This window comes from Protopterus annectens, chromosome 1.part0 (assembly GCF_019279795.1).
Source record: "Protopterus annectens isolate FY-2018-M chromosome 1.part0, PAN1.0, whole genome shotgun sequence".
In the NCBI taxonomy this organism is placed as follows: Eukaryota; Metazoa; Chordata; order Ceratodontiformes; family Protopteridae; genus Protopterus; species Protopterus annectens.
The window spans coordinates 523161005-523174567 of NC_056725.1; the positions used below are offsets into that span (position 1 = coordinate 523161005).

The following is a 13563-nucleotide window of genomic DNA, read 5'->3' on the forward strand; positions in this document are numbered from 1 at the left end:
TCCTTATGTTAAAATATCAACAGCACAATTTGAAACTATTAAAGCAAAAGATTTCTACTTTTCCTGACACTGCCAATTCTAAGGAGTTAGCAGATTTACTGCACTCTACTTGTCAAGTGTCAAGGCACTCTTTACACTGTGGATGTGACGCACTAGAAGCCACTAGCAGGGCAACAGTGTCTGGATCTGTCATTCGGAGACCTGCATCGTTGAAGGAACAACCTCTACCCGATCATGTCAAGTCTAATTGATGCACCTTTGGACAAAGACCTCTTGTTTGGAGAAAAAGCAGAAGAGGTGCTTAGAAAATGGAAGACAAAGCAAAATCTATGCAAACAATAAAAGATTTCTTTCAGGTTCAACCTCCTAGATTCAACAGGAACCTTCCTGCTCCCAGCAGACAGGGGCAGGCTAAGCCCCGCAGGGACAGGCCACCCAGGTCCCTACAGCAGGGACAACAGAGAACCAAACAGTGGACCACTTCTGCCCCTAGGGCAGGGAGTTTTAAGCCATCCTTCTGTGGCAAAAACTCCCAATGACTCCACCTTCCCTCTGCCTCCTTTCACCCAGAAGCTCGGAGGAAGGCTGTCCCTCTGCAAAGAAAATTGGCTGTCTGTAACCAAGGACCAATGGGTCTTAAAGGTCATTGTCCAGTGATACAAATTCACTTTCAACGAACTACCAATTCCCAGAGGGTATCCAGACTTACCTGCCGGTCAGTGGGCAGAGGCATTAAAGCAAGCCCAAATTCTCATAGCCCACGGGGCAGTAGAACCTGTCCCTGCAGATCAAGCAGGCAAAGGCTTTTATTCCAGGTTTTTCCTTGTTCCCAGAAAGGAGGGCAATTGGCGCCCCATCCTGGATCTCCATGCTGAACACATCCCTGGTGGTCCCCAAATTCAAAATGCTAACCCTGCAGCGGCTGCTTCCTATGCTGACAAAAAATGCCTGGTTATTTTCCCTGGACCTAAAAGATGCATATCTCCATATCCCCATAAGGGAATCCTGCAGGAAATTCCTGCGTTTCAGAGCAGGCTGTCTCAGCACTTTCGGTTCTCTGCTCTTCCCTTTGGCTTATCTTAGCTTATCTGGCTTACTGCTCCCAGAGTTTTCACCAAATGTTTGGCCCCAGTCATACCATTTTGCAGACAGAAAAATATACAGATTTATCCTTATCTGGACAACTGCTTCATCCAGGCAGAGAGCAAAGAAAAGCTGCTCCAGGACCTACACTTCGTCAAAGCCCTCCTAACTTCCTTGGGGTTCACCATCAATGAGAAGAAATCAAAGCAGACTCCCTCCAGGAGGATCATTTTCTTGGGAGCTGTACTGGACACAGCATCCCAAATGGCCTTCCTACCCTCAGAAAACCAGAACTCCCTGCCTCTCTACTTTACCCAGCTGGTGTCCAAAAGTCACCTCACAGCAAGGAAGTTCCAGCAAGCCTTGGGATACATGGTTTCCTGCATCCTTCTGAGTCCTCTGCCAGGCTATCCATGAGGAAACTTCAGTGGTATCTAAGGAACCTTTGGTGTCAACACTCACAGTGTCTAGAGACCTGTCTCCCTCTGATCCCTTGTATAAGGGCCGAGTTGCTCTGGTGGGCAGGGGCCTGTGCCAGGAACCAGCATCTCCTCTTCATCCACCTTCCCACTGAGCAGACCATCACCACTGATGCCTCAGACATCATTTGGAGCACCCACCTAGCAGGCAGGTGCACCCAAGGTCTTTGGGATGCCCAACACCTTCCCTTGCATATCAACCAGAAGGAAATGATTGCAGTACAAAAGGCTCTGACATTCTTCCAGCCCCCTGACAGGCCAGGAGTTCTTATCAAAACAGATAATACCACAGTAATGTGGTACATCAACAAACAGGGAGGGACACAAGCTTTACCCTCTGTGCAGGCTAGCCATGAATCTCTGGCTGATTGCCTCCTCCATGGGATTGCACCTAATAGCCCAATACCTACCAGGGATCAACAATACCCTGGCAGACCACTTGAGCAGACACTTAATGGACCCCCACGAATGGCAGCTCCACAAAAAAAGCTTTGTGCAAGTCACTCGTGTGGGGAAATCTGGAGGTGGATCTCTTTGCTTCGCACCTTAACTATCAGCTAAAGAGATTTTGCACCAGAGAATATCACCACCTAGCATGGAAGGTGGATGCTTTGACCTTCCCTTGGAACTCCCTCTTTGTGTACTCTTTCTCCCCTCTGCCACTTATTCCCAAGGTACTCATCAAGATAAGGGAGGAGGGGCCCAAGGCCATCCTCATTGCTCCAGATTGGCCCAGACAACATTGGTACCCCTTGCTGCGCAGCCCAACATCTCATCCTCCAAGGCAGCTTCCCCAGATTCCAAACCTCTTGACTCAAGTGGGGGGGGGGGTGGATGCTGTAACTAGATTTGCAGACTCTTAAGCTATCAGCATGGCTGATACTCCCAAGGTAAGGGCAGGGCCCCTGCTAAGCAAGCAGGTCCTAGACATTATCACAGAGGCGAGAAGGCCCAGCACCAGAAAATCTTACTCAGGGAAATGGAAAAGATTCAGCTCTTGATGCCAGTCCAGAGGGGCCAATTCCTCACAACCTTCTGTCCCTCTTATCCTGGACTATCTAGCAGAATTACTTAATAGTGGCCTCTCGTTCTCTTCTTTTAAAATCCACACCTCCGCCATCTCAGCTCAGTTTAATGCAGACTAGCCCCTGTTCTCTCACCCTTTGATTAAGCAATTCATCAGAGGGGCTTCTAATATCAGACCTCCAAGGCGGCCTCCCACACCAGCCTGGGATCTTAATTATCTCCTGGAAAAACTAACCTTACCACCCTTCGAACCTGCTGCTTCAGCAGAACTAAAATTCCTCTCCTGGAAGACTGCTTTTTTGGTAGCTATCACCTCAGCCGGAAGGGTTTCTGAACTTCAGGCACTGATGGCCATTGAGCCGTTCATCATTTTCCATGCAGACAGGGTTTCCCTTAGGACTAACCCCTCCTTTATGCCCAAGGTGATATGTAATGTAACTCTCAACCAGGCCATTCATCTGCCTACCTTCTTCCCTAACCCACAAAACAAGGGGGAAAGAATTCTGTACTCCCTGTGGATGTGCAAAGGCAACTCAGATCCTACCTGGACCGTACTAAACCCTTCAGAAAAACGGATCAACTTTGTCAGTTTTGCCCTAGGGGCAGAGGGGAAGCCCATTTCCAAACAGACTATTTCTAAATGGATATCACACTGTATCCATTTCTGCTACAGATTTCATGGGAAACATCCCCCTAAGTCTATTCGTACACATTCCACTAGGGCAGCCTCCACTTACACAGCATTCCTCAGAGGAGTTCCCACCAGGGACATCTTGGAAGCTGCCACCTGGACCTCAGTCCATACCTTTACAAAGTCTTCTCTTCCCTAAGGATAGGGCAAGGTTTGCCTCTGCAGTACTGCAGGGCCTCCTTACCCATGCCTAGGTCTCTAACAAATCCTGCCACCCCTCTCTTCAGCTTTGGGAATCTTCCTACAGGTGATGACTGCAACAGTGAAACACAAAGAACATAGTACAGTTGTGTACACTTACCATAAATGTAGATGTTCAAGTGTATTCACTGTTGCAGTCCTAATTTCCCTCCCTCCTTCCACCTTATATCCTCTTTCATTAGGGAGACACAAGCTTTCTGTGGTGGTTGTTAGCCACCAGGACCACTTTGCCATATTTCCTGGGGCTTCTGAATGGTTAGGGCAAGAATATTTGATATAATGGCATCAGCTGCCTTGCTTTATAGCACTGATGACCTGACGTTAGTCTACAGGCGACGGCAGCTGATGCAGAAAAACATTGACTCTGGTATTTGGGCCGGCCAAGGGCTACCACATCAGGGATAACCCACAGGTGATGACTACAACCGTGAGTACATTGAAACACCTACATTTATGGTAAGTGTACACAACTGTACTTTCTGTGGCTTGTTGGAAGTGGATGGATTCTTGATGCAATAACTTGGTTTTCTGTGCACAAATTTACCAAACACTGCAAGCTGGATTCTTTCTGTAGAGTCATAACTTTAGTTTTGCTAGGGCTGTTCCCCAAGGGCTTCTGAACTCTGAATCTTCTTTCTCCTCCCTTTTCTTCCAAGTTCTGGTATTCTTCCCATGTAGGTTGGAGTACTGCAACATCGATCTAGTGATAAGTGTAGTTCAGTTGTGTATTGTAGACTTGTTATAACAGTAGATGTATTACTAGATCACTTTTGCAGAACAAGCAGCCTTCTTTCTTCCCTCCGCCCCCTTCATTTTTTTTAATGCCTTGATGTGGGTTTTCGTCATTCCATTGTTTGAGCACTCACCTATCCAGTAAGGCTCTGGCCTTCCTTATTCTGAGGTAAGAAGGCTCTGAGATTTTGGGACTTGTACCTTTTTCTCATACTCTGCAGGGTGGAAGGGGCCCTAAAGCTTTGGAAGCTGACCGTTCATCCGATCCATAGGATGCATCCAGTGTAGCTTAGGCTACTTCAACAGTGATCCATATGAACATCTACTGTTATGGTAAATTTACTTGCATAACTGCATTTTATTCACAAAACATTACAAAATGAATATTACTGTGTTTGTTGTGACTTGTAAAATCAAATTTAAGACTTAGAATCTGACTGTTGTGATTAGCTTATTCTAAAACAGTTTGCCATTCACACGTTTTTAGTGACGTGTGGTTATAGAGAAATGAGCATTTGTTTGAACTGTGAGGATAAAAAGACTTGAGATGCAGTCTGTGCAAGTTACTGTCTAAACTTTGAGAGCTGTGTTGGAGGGAATGAGTTAAAACTGACACATTTTCCCTTGAAATTAAGTTCATTAGAAATCCGCAGTAGTACAAGTCATGTGAGACAGCTCTTACTATAAAAAGGTCTGCATAAACTAAAATACTTCTAAGTTAATACCATGACATAAAATGCTGCTGTAGCAGCTTCACAGTCATGCTTGATAAATAATTTTTAAAACAGCATAAATAGCAACTTTTACTTGGTGTTCAGCAGTGTCTGCTTTCATTTGCTACCAGTATGCTTTGCTTTTCATCCCTGAAAAATGAGTTCAAGTAAAGCACCATCTTTCTGTCAACAATCCACAAAATGTCAGCTTTGGCAAATGCTCCCATTTAAAGTGAGATAGGAAAAGATTGCCACTTTGAACTTGTGTGGGTAAAGTGCCCACATGCTGCTCCAAAACGTCTGTTGGATGGACATCCAGTCTTCCTTCTTGAACAAATGCAATGACATCGCCGCTTTCAGCCCAAATCATTTGTCTTGCTCACCACTTATTTACTGATCACTTTTCTCTTCTAAAAGTACATTAATGTATTCAGGATTAAAAAAATATTAAAAAACTGACCTGGATCCTAGATTTCATTGCATAGTAGGATGTCAGAATAGATTCTTTGAATCCTGCCAGATGAAGATGACAGTTAATATACATAATAATACTAAATGCCATGCAGTGATGTCACTGTGCTGTCAATTGCTGAACAGCACTTTCAGCCAAGTGCACACTGTGGTGTCAGCTGGTCAGGTGTGCTGTCACTGGATGGCTGTGGCATGCTAAGTAAAAGTTGCATCGACATGACAGGTGGCAGCAGAACAAAATTCCATCCTCCTCTACTCATTTATCAGGTAATACACAGCTCTTACCATGGAACAGATGATTATACAGATGGAGTGGAAGAAGGTGTTATTTTGTATGTAAGATCAGCAACTTGTGATCTATATTTCAAAACATTAAGTACATATCAGCCTTTTTATGCAAACTGAAGCCTTGTAATGTGTACTTAATGCTAATAGGATGTTCTTCATGTTTCACTGTTGCAGTCATCACACTTGGGTTATCTGCCTGCAGGTAGCCCTCAGTCGGCCCAAATACCAGAGTCTTGGGATTTCTGCGTCGGATGCTGTCGCCTCTTCCATGACGTCAGGTTGTCAGGGGTATAAAACATGCAGCCGACGCCATTACATCAACCTCTCTTGCTGTGCGGGAGCCCGAAGCAGAAGCAGTTCGCAAGTGCCGGTCGGCCGCAACCTGAAATTTTCACTTTTCGAGTTTCAAACCTGAAGTCTTCTAAAGCTAAGGTACCCCGTTGGGGATCCTTTTTTCTTGCTCTGACCGATGTCAAAAAAAGTTAACAAATTGTCTTGCCTGTGGAAAGCAAATACCTCACAGAGATTTTCATTCTTACTGCGTCACCTATTTAGGCACAGACCACAATGTCCCTCGATGTCGGTTTTGTGCCTTGTTCAACGCTGAAACTATTCGTTGTTGGGCTATTTTTGTCTCAAAATTCTTTTGCTCTCATTCTCTGTATTCCGAAATAGCTTCGATAAGCCATCCGACTGCTGATCTTCCGAAAAAAACGCAAGGATAAAGACAGACCGCATAGGTCCAAAGCTGCCGACGCTTCCGTTAAGTTAGATGCCAGTCTGCTGGTACTCAGTGAGGCGCTTTTGCAGCCCCTGTTACCTGCTTCTACAGATTCGCAGGCCTCTACTGAGACCCATTCGAAGTCCAGTATGCCGCGAGATGCTTCTTCGACTATGGAACCTGCGGATGTCTCTACCTTGGATGGATCCAGAGCTGCTGTGCAGGCTTCGGCTTCTGAGGGTGTATTCAGACCTTCCGATGTTCGTAGTAAGCCAACTACTTCGTTAATGACTAAAACTACCGAATTTCTCAGGCCCAGAGTTCGCACTATGCCTAGGAAACCGATGACCAAAGCACATTCTGAAGCTCACATGCCACAGAAACAAATGCTTAGAATGGCTGAAGACTTTATTACTTTAATTAGGGGAAGTCAGCCTTCCCCCTCTAAAAGACAAAGATTTGATTTTCCTTCTGATTCTACAGACCATGAGTCTGATGACTCTGACCTCTGTGATTTCCAGGACATACTCTTATCTATCTATGAGGATTCAGATGCAGAGGATGCCATTACCTCTGCCCCCCCAGAGGACTTTTCTTTTGGTGAAACCTTGCATACTCTAAGGGAGCATTTCCACTGGGAATGCCAGGACTACCCACAGTCCAAAAAGAGACTGAGGGAATTTTTAGACTTGTCTCAGCATAGGCCTGTAGCTGTCCCCCCTGTCCTGAATATTGTAGATGGTCTTCATGGAATCCAGTCTTACCCCTGATACTTTACCACCAGCTCCTAGAAAGCCTGACAGGTACTACAAGAGTACCTGACTCTCACAAATTTCTCTTTAAAAATCCCACTGCAGATCCAGAGACCATTTCCCAGGGACCTAAAGGTATTAAGGCTACTACAGCCAAAAACCCTACCCCTTTGGACAGGGATTCTAGGTGGGGTAAGAAGGTATATACCTCTGCAACTCTTGCCAGGGCTTTAAATTGCCAGTTTCACATGTTGAAGTCCCAGCAGCATATTATGGAACTAATTAAACAAAAATGTTGATTCCTGATTGTGCAGAAAATAAAGACTTACAAGAGTTGATGCATTCTGCAAGCCAGGTTGGTAAACATACTTTGCAGTGTGAATTTGATGCCTTAGAAGCATCTTGCAGGGCTGCTGTCACTGGGTCTGTTCTGAGAAGGCATGCTTGGCTGAAGGAACAAATCTTGCCAGACCATGTCATGTCAAAGCAAAATTATTAGATGCCCCATTAAACCAAGAATGTTTGTTTGGCTCAAAAGCAGAAGTTCTTAAAAAGATGGAGGAAAAAGCTAAATCTATGCAAACTGTTAAAGATTTCTTACAGGTACAGCCACCTAGATTCAGTAGGCATTGGCCTTCAAAAAACTGGTCCTTTCCAGTCCCTCCCAGACCTTCTCAGTCCAAACCCAGGGGCAACAGACCACAAAGACTACAGTCTCAGGGTATGCACAGATCTAAACAATGGAGTGCTCCCTCCTCAAAAACAGGGAGTCGTTAGCCACCCCCTTATGGAAAAAGTTCACAATGACTTGTCCATCCTTCCCATCCATGCCCAAGTACTTGCACCCCTAGGAGAAAAATTTGCCCTGCATGCAAAAAACTGGGATTATATTACCCAGGACCAATGGGTCTTAAACATTGTATCCTAGGGATACAGATTCTGCTTCCACTCACTGCCAACCCCAAGCGGATTGCCAGACCTTCCTCCAAACCAGTGGGCAGAGGCCCAAAAGCAAGTGCTTTCTCTTCTCAGTATCAGGGCTATTCAACCTGTTCCAACAGAGCAAAGGGGACAGGGTTTCTACTCCAGACTGTTCCTGGTGCCCAGAAAAGAGAACTCTTGCTGCCCTATTATGGATCTGTCAACTCTCAACACCTTCCTGGTGGTACCAAAATTCAAAATGCTTACTCTCCAGCAGCTGCTACCTATGCTAGCCAAGGACTCCTGGCTAGTCACCCTAGACTTAAAAGAAGCTTATCTGCACATCTCCATAAGGGAATCTTGCAGGAAATATCTACATTTCAGGGCAGGCTGTCAAGATACCTACACTTCAAAGCAGGCTACATGCACTATCAGTTCTCTGCACTTCCCTTTGGCTTATCTACTGTGCCTAGGATATTCACAAAGTGCCTGGCTCCAGCCATTGCATGCTGCAGGCAGGGAAGTACTCAAATTTACCCATACTTGGACGATTGCCTGATTCAGGAGGACAGTCAGGAAATGCTACTTCAGCACCTGACATTTGTAAAGAGACTCCTAACTTCTCTGGGGTAGACCATCAACGAAAATAAATCACATCTGGTACCCATCCAAAAGATTGTATGCCTGGGAGCAAGCTTGAACACAACTTCTCAGATGGCATTCCTCACTCCAGAAAAGCAGGTTTATTTGATAAATTAATTCAAGCTACTGTCCACCCAAACCTAGCTATCTGCAAGAAAAATACTGCAAGCCCTAGGGTTCATGGCCTCATACATTCTACTATTTCCATATGCAAGACTGCATATGAGGAAACTTCAGTGGTACTTAAAAAGTCTCTGGTGTCAACATTCTCAGGACCTGGAAACAGTGATTCCTATCATTCCTTGCCTGAGGACAGAGTTCATTTGGTGGGCAGAGGTTTGCAACCACAACAAGTGTCTCCCTTTCAGTCAACCCCCTGCCGCCCAAACCTTGACAACAGAAGCATCAGACTATGCATAGGGGACTCGCATGGCAGGCATATGCATTCAAGGCAAATGGAGCCCAAGACAAATTCACCTGCATATCAACCAAAAAGAAATGTTAGCTGTACAGAATGCACTGACAGCCTTCAAATACCTTATCATGCCAGGACAACTCTTGATAAAGACAGACACCACCACAGTTATGTGGTACATAAGCAGGGGGGAACTCATTCCTATCCACTCTGCAGGTTACCCATGGCTCTGTGGAACACAGCCTTGAGCAATCAAGTGCACCTGCAGGCTCAATTCCTGCCAGGCAAACAAAATTTACTGGCAGATGACTTAAGCAGAAATATAATGGACCCACACGAGTGGAAACTGGAACCCAACTAATTCAAACTTCTATTACACAGTTGGGGGGCACCAGAGGTGGGCCTCTTTGCTTCCCCCAGAAACCATCAACTGAGCAAATTATGCACCAGAAATCCCCACAGCCAAGCAAGGAAAGTGGATGCCCTATACTTTAAATGGGAAAACCTCTCAATCTTTGCCTTCTTTCCCCTTCTCCTCAAAGTACTACTCACTCAAGGTCAAACAGGACAAGGACAGGCCTAGGACAACACTTATTGCTGCACCAGCCACTGGTACCCACTCCCACGCATTCTGACAGCAGTGCTGCACCCTGGCACCTACATAACCTGGCAGCCTGGCTTTATTCCCCTGAATACTCCACCAGCCCTCAGCAGCAAACAGGTGCTGAGTTACATCCTCAGCAGCAGGGCCCTAGTACTAGGAAATCCTATTCAGAAAAAAAAGAAAAACCTCCCCACAGGGGATCAAAACTCCATTCCACTAGGGTTACCTCAACCTCTACAGCATTTTCTCAGGTGAGTCCTACCCAGGATATCCTGGAAGCTTTATTGTCAGCTTGTCTACAAGGGGCCTGCTAGCCCCCCCTAATACTTTTGACTGCCTCCCCTTCTTCAGCTTTGGGGAATCGACCAAGTGTGATGACTGCTATTCACTGCCTGGTGCTACCTCTCCAGCCCCCCAGCCCCTTTCTATACCTTCTACCTGTCCTCTTTTTTGGCCAGATCTTATGGAAATGGTATTTATTTTTTACTGGAGGTGTTCCACACCATGTGATTACTTCCTATTTTGAGGGCTCCTGACATCTGGGGCAAGAAAAACAGATGTAATGACGTCGGCTGCATGTTTTATACCCCTGATGACCTGATGTCACGGAAGAGGCGACAGCATCCGACGCAGAAATCTCAAGACTCTGGTATTCGGGCCAACTGAGGGCTACCTGCAGGCAGATAACCCAAGTGTGATGACTGCAACAGTGAATACACTAGAACATCTACATTTATGGTAAGTATACACAACTGTATTTTTCTGAACATCTTTACTTGCTAAAGGTCCTAGCACAGAATTAGGGTAGAGTACAATTTGTTATAGTTTTTTTTCCACATTCTTTAAAACTTTGAAGTCTGTTGTGTTATTGTTTAGTTTGTGTGTATTATAATTACAAAATATTAGGTAAGACAGAGTTTGCACAGGCATTATCATTCCTGAATATGACTTATTTTAGCTCATGCCCATCTGCTCCATTAGCCAGTGTTTTCAGTCTTAAGTTTAGCTGTAACCAGTTTAGTAGTGGTAGACTTCTTGTGCTTGGGTTTAGTTTCTTATGTTCTGAAAGATTTGTGAATAGAATGCATTGTTTGCAGAAGTAATAAACCAAGGGTCCTTTCACTTTGCAGGTGGGAGCTGACAGCCATGACAACCAACAGTAACATCAGCCGTCCAATTTTATCATCACAAGGATAAATGAATCATCATGGAATGAAGAGTTGATGCACCAGAACTAATTATATAATGTTATTAATGAAGGGAAATCATTTGTTGGAAAAATAAGACAGGAGTGTTTTACTTCCTTAAAATGGTTCATGGTGTCTTAGTATTGTGGTAGCTCTCTTCACAGTATTGATGCAAGTGCATCTTGGACTTTTTGCATATCCACTTTGGAACCAATGTGGAATACTCAAGCCATGATCCTGAATTATGTGGGTTATACACATTGCTAATGGATAGAGTGTGAGATGCCAATCGACAGATGAGTGAAAAGAATTCCTAATCACTGTATATCCTAGATAGTTAAAGCAATTATTTTTTTTGTTTTTGTTTTGAATAATTATAAATATACCTAAAGATAATTATTTTTCTAATTGAAAGGATGGGAATGGCATGTTGACACATTTTTGATAGTTAAAGCAGGACACTTTACAAATTTAAGTATGGGTGTCACTGCATGACTACAGGAACAGAGGCAGTAACTGATTATCTAATGGAACTTAAATAGCTGGTATAGTGCTGCCTTCTAACACCGCCAGTAAGAGATTGTTTTATGTTCCAGAGTAACAGCCACTTCAAAGAATTACAAAGAAGACTGAAAGTACAAGTGGAAACATGTAATGGAGCTTCAGTACTGACAATTCCAGATTTGAACAAGTATTTTATGATTCTTATGGAAAGGCTGAGCAATAACCCAAGTGCAGCTTTGTGGCTCAGCTACCCAACTGTACACATGTAGCAGAAGATCTGATTTTTGTTTAGAAGTTACCATTTCTACTATTATATGAAATTGGAAAACATAAACGTATCTGAGTTTTAGTTCACTTTATAGGAAAGGATTTTGAGGACCAATTAGCTGTTGGCTATGCAATGTTTAAATCTTTACATCCTTCAGTTGCAGAACAGATTTTTTTGAAGCTTTGAATGTTTCTTTAGGTTATTGCACATTTGAGACCCCTGTTTTGAAGGTTGTCCCCACTTATGGTTGTGAATTGCCAGGTTCATATTTCATAGAATATTTTTCGTAAGTATTAAATAGGCTGTCAGTCTGCAGACTTATTGTAAGCCTAACCAGTAATCAGAGATGAGAATCAAACTCTATACCTTGTGTCTGTGAAGTAAAGACCTTGACTGTTATGCAGCCACACACCCCCCCCCCCCTTCAGAGCTCAAGAGTGACAAGTTCATATTGCATTCTCCCTATCTATTTACGGGACCGACTGTAAATAATATGCATTTCAATGGTACAAGTGCTTAGTTCAGTTTCTCCAGTGCATATCCATTAATATTGTTTGACTTGCTGTGAACTTTGTATTATTTTTCTAAGGCTGTGGGATAAGGTGGCACCAAAAGGAATTGGTGTATAGCAGATGTTCTTCATTCCACATTGCTGCAGTCCTAACTATTGGGTAGTCCGCTGTCCAGTCGGCCCGAATACCAAAGTATATGGCTGACGTCGGTCAGGGCGCATTAGACTGACGTCAGTACGTCAGGGTACTAATGCGCATGACCGACGTCATATCCTCAGTCTTTTTTGCCGCATGGTCCGATGCAGAAGCAGTTTTGCGAGTGCAGGTTGGCGTTCTGAAATTTTCTGAAGTCGGAGTTTCAGACCGAATCAAAGTTGGCTGGTACCCGTTGGGAACATTTTGGTTTTTTCTTGCCTCAGTATTTAACCGGATGTCAGAAAAAGTGAATAACTGTATTTCTTGTGGGAAACAGATACCTCATAGGGATTACCATACCTTGTGTATACCTTGTTTAGGGCCTGAGCACGACGTTGTTGGATGCCGCTCTTGTGCTAGATTTAACAAACGCACTATTAAGAGACGGTTAGACTGTGCCAGGTTAGTGTTTGGGAAGCGTTGTAATTATAAAATGCCGCCGGATGCTCCGGCCCGCTTCGTCCAAAAAGCGCAAGGACAAAACAGCGAAGCCTAGGGTTGATGAACCGGCAGTCCCGGACGTCGGTTCTTTAGAAGGCTCGGTGGAGCCAGAGGTTTTGCCAGGAGTTTCTTTGGAGTCTCAGGCAGAGACTTTACTGTTACAGGATGTGCCCTCTCAGGAGGTAGGCCAGGCTGAGGGGGCTTCTCAGGTAACTGTTCTTCCCTCTCTTCCCAAGGTAGTTAGCCTCTCCTTCTGTTTCCAAAACTTCTTTGAGAGGTAGGCCAAGTTTGGCTTCAGGGGGGGCTTCTCCTAGCACTTCAGGTTCTGTGCCTAAGAAACATATGCTTAAAATGGCAGAAGATTTGATTTCTATGATTAGAGGTTCCATGCCCCCTCCTGATAAGAGGCCTAGGGTGGAACCAGAGTTTGAGAGTTTTGAACAGTGTTCAGAGGCTTCTGAGTCTTCTGCGGAAGACTTGCAGGAGTATCCTCCTTATTCTGATTCTGATGTGGATGATTCCACTCCTACAGCTTCTCCTCCTGAGGATTTCTCATTTTCAGAGACTCTGCATTCCATGAGGGAGCACTTTAAATGGGAAGGCCAAGATTACTCTGATTCCAGGAAAAGGCTTAGGGAATTCTTGTTTTTACCCCAGCATAGGCCCTTAGCTATACCTCCTGTGTTGAATGTGGTGGAAGATGTTTTTGCAGAGGCT

At 44.5% G+C, this 13563-nt stretch overlaps 1 protein-coding gene across 1 annotated transcript in view; it reads left to right on the top strand.

Annotated features, from left to right (window-relative positions):
• The window catches only part of KLHDC3 (kelch domain containing 3), a 1708415-nt gene extending 1696655 nt beyond the window's left edge, over window positions 1–11760 (top strand). The window contains exon 13 of the mRNA XM_044061135.1: window positions 10870–11760. Coding sequence (XP_043917070.1) covers window positions 10870–10936 — 67 coding nt within the window. The 3' untranslated portion in view covers window positions 10937–11760. The remainder of the gene's footprint in view (window positions 1–10869) is intronic.
• Window positions 11761–13563: the final 1803 nt, after the last annotated feature.